The 9,084-nt window shown below is 40.6% G+C and overlaps 1 protein-coding gene across 1 annotated transcript; it reads right to left on the bottom strand.

Annotated features, from left to right (window-relative positions):
- Positions 1-5,470: 5,470 nt before the first annotated feature.
- Positions 5,471-9,055, bottom strand: tmem167a (transmembrane protein 167A). Its single transcript, XM_083904009.1, has 4 exons — positions 9,005-9,055; positions 7,436-7,545; positions 6,489-6,523; positions 5,471-6,402 (listed from the first exon to the last, which is right to left on the bottom strand). Exons 1-4 carry the CDS (start codon positions 9,005-9,007, stop codon positions 6,332-6,334), a joined length of 219 nt encoding a protein of 72 aa, XP_083760135.1. The 5' UTR covers positions 9,008-9,055; the 3' UTR covers positions 5,471-6,331.
- Between the last annotated feature and the right edge of the window lie 29 nt (positions 9,056-9,084).

Genomic DNA, 9,084 nt, shown 5'->3' with positions numbered 1-9,084 from the left:
TTGAACGCAGAAGAATAAAAATGGGTTTTAAGATGAGTTTTAAAAATCTATCTCAATACATTTGTTTTTATGTTAAAATACACATAAAACCTTGCTTTTTATTGACCAGACGCCTGTATATGAGCACATGTCCTGTGTTAAAGCTGTGACATGAGCTCAGTGACTCTGTCCTGACTGTTCTTCACTCAGCTGTGCAGAGTGTTGTTCCATCAGCTGCTGAGATGATGATGATGATGATGATGATGATGAAGTAAAAGCATGACTCTGTGTCCTGACACACATCTGGAAACTTTCCCTCTGGACTCTGGCGACTGGGAACAAAGTTCCTGGAGTTCGTGGACGTGATGGAGGACTTTAATGACGTGACGGTCACGGTCACTTCACACCTTAGGACTCTCAGGAATATCGCTTAGTGAATCACACGCTGAATTAAAGTGTCACACGTGTGTAAAGATGAAGAAATGATGACGAGGCTCTGATTCCAATTATGAAATCACGGTGATTTATTTGCATAAACTTTACCGCGTCACTTTATTCACCACAAACTCTAACTAGTGATGACATCGACCTTTTTTTTCTTTCTCACAGTCATTTGTTGTTTGGAAAATAACGACTTTACAGCGTGAGCCAAATGTAGACCGAACATCTGCATTATGTTGCAGTAATGATTGTGAATGTTCAAGATTATATATTTTAATCCCTGACCTTTGGCCTTTAAAAATGACAGAGGATCAAAAACCTGATCAGTGATCGGTGGATCACAGAGAGGAGAGGCAGAATGAGTCTAATCGAATCTCTGCCGTCACAGTTTTTCTCATTTTAAGTCTTGACTGTCATTAAAGGTCCAGTGTGTAAGGACTGTGTGTGAGTCAGGGAAATACGGTGGCCTTCACATGTCAGAAAGTACGTTATTGTTCTTCTTAGTTTGCGTCGTCAGCTTCAAAAACGTGAAACTGGGATTCTAGTAAAAAATTAAAAGTAAAAAAAAGAACTACATTTTAATTAAGAAGGATGGTCATTTTCTCATTGACTTCCATTCAATATCCCATGCTCTATGGGAAAATAAAATGAAATAAAATAATACAATAATAAAGTAGACGATATACAGTGAATGTTAGTGTTAACAAATGAAAAGAAATGAAATGAGAATGAGTAATTATAGTTTGTTTTGTTTTGTTGCATTTATCTCTGGAAATTAGTAAAAAAAAAGTAGATTTTTCAGTTGAAGTGGCCCTTTTTAAGTAAAAAATATTGTCATTTTCCCCATTGACTTCCATCCAAACAGAGCTGCCCCCTGGTGGCTAAATGCTACCTTCATGTTACTCCCTATAGGCTTCACTAAACGACATCGCTCGTATACTTCATTTCTGCCTCTAAACCTCGGTAAATGTCACAGACTGGAGCTTTAACTCAGAGTAACTTCCTGTGTGAGGCTCTGACCTCGGGCTCTTCCATCTCTGTGGGACGACCTTGTTACGCAGAGACGACTCCTGCCTCGGGCTCATGAGCAAGGAGCAGATAATAGACGACAAACGCCACCTTCAAAGGAGACGACGTGTGCAGCAAAATCGCTCCTGTTACCATTAAAGTTCTGGTAAAAGACGACATGTGGGAAGAATTAGAGCGACTTAGAAGGACAACAAGCGCTGATGTACGACGTCTCCCACTCATGGAGGATGTTGGTGCCTTTGATTCAGAGTTTTCCTCCGTGTTTGTTCTCCTGAGAGCGGCAAACAAACGCTGCATGATCCTAACGAGGAAGTGCAGACGCAACAAAGGACTTTAAAGACTGAACATGATGTCAAACATGCTTCGATCTGTCAGACCGAGGCCTTTGTTGTTCTCTCTGACTAAAGACGAGTTTGGGTTCGCGGCTGAAACGGCGAGCGGCCACAAAAGAGCAGTCGCCCTCCGAGGTGTCAGTGAACCGAGACACCACAGGCTTTTAAATGAAACACGAGTCACAGAGGAGAAAACATGAGGATCACTGATCATAAATCCACTCGTTTATTGAACACTTCCCTCTCTTTCTACTCCTACATCTCCCTGTTATTTTGTTTTTGGAGTCAGTTTCAACGCTTCAAACTGAAAATATGAACGGTTCAGATTCTGTTTGGACGTTTCTCTGGTTCACAGCAGGAGACGACTGATGATATTTAATATCCTGATTACTTTTGAAGTTCTTAGAAAACGACCTTAAAGGTGCATTATGTAATAAATCATAAAATCCTCCTAATATGTCACAGAGACTCAGGAATAATGTTCATATAACAAACTGAACTCACCAACAACAACAGTACAGACAAAATATTTGCATTAAAAAAAATATTTTGCAGACTGCAAATCATGTTTATGTTCATGTGGCGCCACCTACCGCCGTCTACCAATCATTGCAGTCAGTAGAGTCTCTGCTGCCGAGCAACCACGGGTTGCCAGTTAGGTCAGAAAACGAAACACTGACAAATTCATGTCATACGCTTAGCAGCCACTTTATTAGCTACACCTGCTGATCAGCCAATCACGTTGCAGCAAGGAGTGCATTTAGGACAAGACAACAAAACGTCTGATTTTCACACACAATCATCTCAGAGAATAAGAGACGATGTCCAGTGAGCGTCAGTTCAACGTTAAATCAGTGAAAAATGCTCAGTTGATGTTTTTTTTTTCTTGTTATAATCACGTCACACAGAATCCTTAAACACACAACATGTTGAACCCTGGAGCAGAAAGAAAGTGGACATTTATAATCAAACGTCAAACTTTGAACTCACCAGTCCTGGTTTTTGAAAGCTGTTTCAAAACCTGCAGGGAGAACTTTTTAATTAAAAAAATAGATTAGTTTAGATTAGATTAGACTTTATTGATCCCACACTGGGGAAATTCACTGTTCCAATAAACCAAAATGCTGAGGGACATCAGTTCTTGGCATCGATCAGTTGACTCGACTTGTTCACAGTGGATTTTTAACCTCCTTCAAAGACGCCACAGTAGCATCCGTCGTCATCTGTCGTCACGCTAACGCGGCTTCATCCCTCCACGACGACAAAGTCCACTGATTTATACCCGAGTTTTTAAAAAAGTGTTGCAGCCTTTTTCCCGGAGTTAAAACCCAGAAAGGAGGTAATGATCAACAGGCCTACACACGGACAAAGGACTTCAGATACGCTGGGAGAGAAAGAGAAAAAAGAGAAGAAGGAGTTTTCTTTGTCCGCTGCCATATGGCACGAACTGGAGTAAATGTTGACGAGCCAACTCAAACACAGAAATCAGGACATGTATTAAAGCCACTTTAGAAACAGCCAGGACTGGTCCAGATGTTGTTTTAGGCACGCAGGCACCGCGCTGCTGCCAGATCTGCTGTGTTATTGTTTAATGATGGTGCCCACCATTACAGGGAGGTGAAGCACAATGACTGTGACCCAAAATAAAAAACATTTTCTTTGTCCCTAAATGACCCCAAAGCTCAGGATGGTGTGAACCAGTGTGCGAAATACCCATTAATAATCGGGGGGGTCCCATCTTCCATTTGTTGTGCAATACTGATTCACCAGCCCAGGTGCCACGCTGCAGTATTAAAGCTCCCATAGAGTGGTCCTGTTGCACATATATGTTAGTTATGGAGGTCTACTTACATACATTAACTTGTTTTTATGCTCAAAAACCTCCTAGTTGCTGTAAACGAGCCGATAGTAATCTGTCTTTTCTGACGCTGTTTCCCAGCCGTGATATTTCAGACTCAACTCTCTCACCCAGAAGACAGAGTCTTGTGATTGGCCAGTACCCGGAAGTGACATATTCAGCACACCCGCTCTCAGAAGTACAGCTCCCCCCTCCTTTCATCGACACCTACAGACACAGTGAAGTCCCTGCAGCCGACCTGTATCTCTGCTCCTCGAGATAGACCCAGAGGACTGAGAGCTTCCTGCTCCTCTGTGTCTGTATCTGCGTCACCGTCTGATAACCACAGAGAGTTTTACCGGCAGCCTTCACTTGATACTCTATCTCAGGGCTGGGAGCGCCAAAACGGATGTGCACCACTATGGGATGGACCGGCGTTCACCTAACATGGGGCTGTGTGTGGGAGTGTTGGGATGGGGACACTCGTCAGCGATCGGAGTATCAAACGTGTGCGTGTCAACGAGTGTTTATTTACCTCACAGCAGGGAAGGAATGTGTGTGTGGGCGACTTTATCAGACACGAGTCACAGGTTTGACACAAGAAAACATCTAATTTCAAGGACTTTCCAGGACCAATTCCCCTAAGATTCAAGAACAGAATGTGCGGACGCAGCTTAAGACGGGAGGACAACTTGCAACTTTTATTGAATTGCAGCAACAATCTGCATCTGGACAAGTGGTCAAAGTCTGTCTTTGTCATTTTGCTTTGGTGAGACACAGATCGTTTTCATTTTTGCTTAAAGGCGCCATATGTAAGAATGTGGCCAAAAACAGTTACTACATTCAAATTCAAAACACCGAGGTCTTTTAGGTTTGGTTTTCTGACGTAACTGGCAACCCGTGGTTGCTCGGCAGCTGAGCCTCTACTGACTGCAATGATTGGTAGACGGCGGTAGGTGGCGCCACATGACGCCAAAATATAAACATGATTTGCAGTCTGCAAAATATTTTTTTTAATGCAAATATTTTGTCTGTACTGTTGTTGTTGGTGAGTTCAGTTTGTTATATGAACATTATTCCTGAGTCTCTGTGACATATTAGGAGGATTTTATGATTTATTACATAATGCACCTTTAAATTATTCTGCGTGGAATCTCATTGAACGGCAAATAGAGCGTGGACATTGTCCACTCGTCAACGTTCAGCAACAGAGTTCGTACAGATTTTCGATTTCAATCTTCCATACTTTTCCAAACTTAAATTTCCAGACTTCTGAGGGGATTTTTCAGTCAATATTAAACACCTGAATACCAATTGTTAGATGCTTATTATGTAAATAAGCCCTCGGAAAACTAGCATCGACCCATGACAGTGCATGACAAATAAATGAGAATCGCAGTCAGTAACAGTAACCGTGGTTACTCCACACCATTCTACAGCCAGCTCGATTAGTTTCATATCATCTACAGGGCGGCTATGTTGCGTTAGTAACTTGTTTTGATTTTAGACAAACATTTGTCCAGACTTATCCATCCCTGGAAATGACTCAAATTAAATTCCATATTTTTCCATGCTGCGTACACAGGAACCCTGACGTCAAGCAACGCAGGGCGTGAACCAGTAGGAGGCGTCGTAACAAACAAGGCAGACATTAACCTAAATATCTCCTAAACGACTTCTTAATTTTCCAAATTCAAAAAACAGACCTAAAGAGTCAATGACACACTTTAGTTGTTGCAGCCAAAGTCGTCCACAAGGTCAAATAAAAAGCATCCGTCGTCTAAATCAGCAAACACACACTATCGTTCATTTCCAAAACATGTTTATTTATGGTTTTCTTCATATTAATTATATATATATATATATAAAAAACCCCAAACAACTTAATTCTAATCCAGTTTAGTCTCAAATATCTGGAAGTAAATACTTGTCAATTATGTGGCCACGTGTCACACATCACATGACGGCTCGCTGCAGGAGCCTATGAAGATGAGTGTTGACGACAGGGTGAGACGTGAGGTTATCGCCAACTCTTCACTGTCCCTTCACTCTCACCTCCAGCTCTGAGAGCTCAACCTCACGTGATGCACAGAATCTTTACATGTCAAACAGACAGATTTACACGTTATTATCGTCGTTTAGCCAAGTGAGGAATTATCACAATCAGATGTCACTAATCTGAAAATAATCAAATCAGCCTCCTCAAACCAGATTTCCAAAAAGAATCTTTAATAAATAGTGACAAACTGACTTTAAAAACACCGGTGGCTTCTCCTGTTACAAATCTGCAGGGCACTATCAATACCATTTTGTTTGCGTTGGAATGTTGATCCCAAACAAACAAACGTCTCCACGTGAACTGCGTAACATCGACGAATGAAGGGAGAACTTGTATTTATTTTAAACAGTGTTTGAAACGTCTGGACAAACAAACAGATCATTGGAGCAGTGAATGGTCCACATATGAGAGAGCGAGACGTGGAAGTGTGTGAAGGGATCTGACACGTGATATCACCTCACCGCCTCCACCTGCACAGACGTGTGTTCTCCCTCCTTCTTCGAGTCTCTTGTTTTCTTTTCTTTTTTTTGTACATGATCTACACGACGACCTCCAGAAGGTGCTGCTCCTGCTGTGCTTCCACGGTCGTATTGTTCAAACATTGTCGTCTGTTCTCCTTTTGTCTCCCACTCTCCTTTGGTTTCCTTTGAGCTGCTACTGCAGGAACAGTATACTGAACGCCATGACGACACAGCAGCAGGCCACCCAGGGACTCTTCCGCTCACCTGGAGACGAGGAATCAGACTCAGTTCAAAGCAAAACTGTTGAGTAATAACTAAAATGTAACGAGGGGGAAAAAAATCCAACTTACCTATCCTGGCACACTTCCAGAAGATTCCTAGCAACCTAAAGGAGAGAATAATAAAAGCTTTCAAGCTGGATTTTTCACAGCACTAAAACGTTATAATAATAATAATAATAAGCTAAAGATGATTAAATCCCAGTGAAGGGACTTTAACTTTCCTGTGTCTTTGTACACGTTCAGAAGCCAACTTTTTCCAGCCTAACACCAACCAGATGGTGTCCACATCCTGTCTTAAAGTGTTCTTTAATTGATGTGGATTAGTCTGAAGTCTTAGTTTTACTTTACAGGCTCTACACTCTTGATTAAAACACACATTTTTAAAAGTTACCTTGATATATTATTCCTGTGTGTATGTGTGTGGGACATTAGACCCACTTCTGCTACACAAACACATATTTTCTATAATGTTAAGGCAGCAAATCAATTAAGATGAATATCTGCTTGCTCTTTAGATGACAAATCAATCAAGAGGAAAACATTACTTCATCCCATCTGCCTCTCTCATTAGCTTAAGAGAAAAGTCCCTATTTGCTCCAGTGTGTGTGTGTGTTTTGGTGGACATGAGAGACTTATTGGTTGTGAATCATAGTCGGTCCATCCAAGAATAATAACCATCCAGTTGCTACTTTATCCTCCTAATCAATAAGTGTCTGTGATGAACTGAGAATTAACCAAGTGTCTTCAGATGAGAAAGTGAGTTCTGGGATGATCCACTGTTTTTGTTCGAATGGACATAAAAGGAATTATCTCAAAGTACAGGCCAAAATATATGATTATTCTATATGTTTGACATGTTTCTATGTTCACAAGAGCATGTTAGCTGATGATAACTGAAATTAAAACATATATATATATTTGTTTTTTGCAGCTTGGTTCCTGTGTGATCACTCACACAGGAGGCAGAATTTATGGACAGATTAACAGATTATGAAGGTAAGCGGTATATTACATACCCGGTCTTGTTCTTGTCTAACAGGCTGGGAGCCATGGCTCTGATGTAGGCACAGGTGCAGATCAGGAGGAGAATCACTGTGAGCAGTGCCTGGAAGTTGAAAATAGCCGACTGAAAGCAGAAAGACAATGATATGATATTAGAGACGTGATTTAATGCAGCTCAGAAGCAATAGCAAATAATCTCACATTCACTCTGGTTAAATCTGTACGAGACTGATGTTCTGCCACTTGTTCTCAGGAATGTCGTTGTACCAGCTGTTCATACAGATGCTGTCACAGACGCGAGTGGCTTTTATTTAGCTGTGTAGACCTAGTTTGAGTCACATGACTGTCAAAGATTCATCAGCACGTTTTATAATTAGCTGCTCATCAGAATCTTTGCTTAGAAGTGAATGCATGTCAGCGATAATTGGTTTGTATCTGTAATCTGTATGGTCTAATCTAAAGATTTAGATGCTTTTACCTCTTTGACTCTGTGTTCTTGTTTGTACTGATCAGCTGCAGTACCGCTTATTTTCACTCTGTTTTGGATGGATGTGAAGGCTTTCCATTCAGTTCTAACAAACTTAAAGATGACCTACCAAACTTAAAGATGACCTACAAACCTAAAAACAAAAAAAGTGCCTCATTCCGCCTTCTTATACTTTGCTTTAAATTATGTAGATGATAAATTGTCAAGACAGCACATCATTAAACTGTCTGTGTGTATAAAAAGCAAACATTCACAGCTTTTAATACCCTGTAGCTTCCAAAATGAAATCACATATTGTTATTATTTGTAACTTTTGGTGCATTCTTCCCCCGATTTCCATCTATTTTTTAATCATCTGAACCTCGGGTGTGGCAATAAATTAAACTGAAATTAGAAATGAATAAGTGACTTACTTATAAGTCTTATGTTTTTATAAATAAATCTTACAATATTTCCATTTCGGCTTGTTTATAAACATACATTTGCACAGGTAACCCAGGAAACTGCAATGACTATTTACATGGACAAACCTAACTAACCAAAGATCTCTTCCCTAATCGTTATCATTGCAAATTTAACCGAACCATAATTCACGTGTTAATCCCAATATTAAACGCAGGAATTATGTTCATTATGTCTCATTGGGGACAAAATAATCTTGATAATCTCAGCGATTGTAGCAGAAAGACTGTAACAGACACGACACACACACACACTTGTGGTGCCGCTACGTGGCAAACCCTGCGCTGTTTAGTTTCATTTAAGTCATTATTAATCACTTTCACCCTTACGTAACGTGTATATAAGGCATATTTTTAAGAGCGCTGCAGCTCAAGTTATACACATATATCGAACATGCCGATATTTACGAACAGAAATATATATTTTAAGATACACTTGCTAAACCTGTTAGCACATGCTAGCTAGGTTGTTTAGCATTCGTTTACTATTCGCGTCTCGCATGAATGCAAATGCGAGCATTGGCCGCTGTCATTGTGCGCTGCACAGACTTCACCCGATGTGTGTGTGTTTGAGATTGTGTTTTTAAAAAGAAGAAAAGTCGTTTAATGAGCAAAAACAACCGAAACGAACTCACCATTTTTGTTTCAGAGTCAACGCCACATCACACTTCCTGCTCTCCGGAACGTAGGCACGTTACGTAAGCAAACGTACGTG

This window comes from Microchirus variegatus, assembly GCF_963457635.1.
Source record: "Microchirus variegatus genome assembly, chromosome: 17".
Lineage (NCBI taxonomy): Eukaryota > Metazoa > Chordata > Actinopteri > Pleuronectiformes > Soleidae > Microchirus > Microchirus variegatus.
Note: the sequence above shows the minus strand (reverse complement) of the source record. Positions and strands in the feature narration are given on the sequence as shown.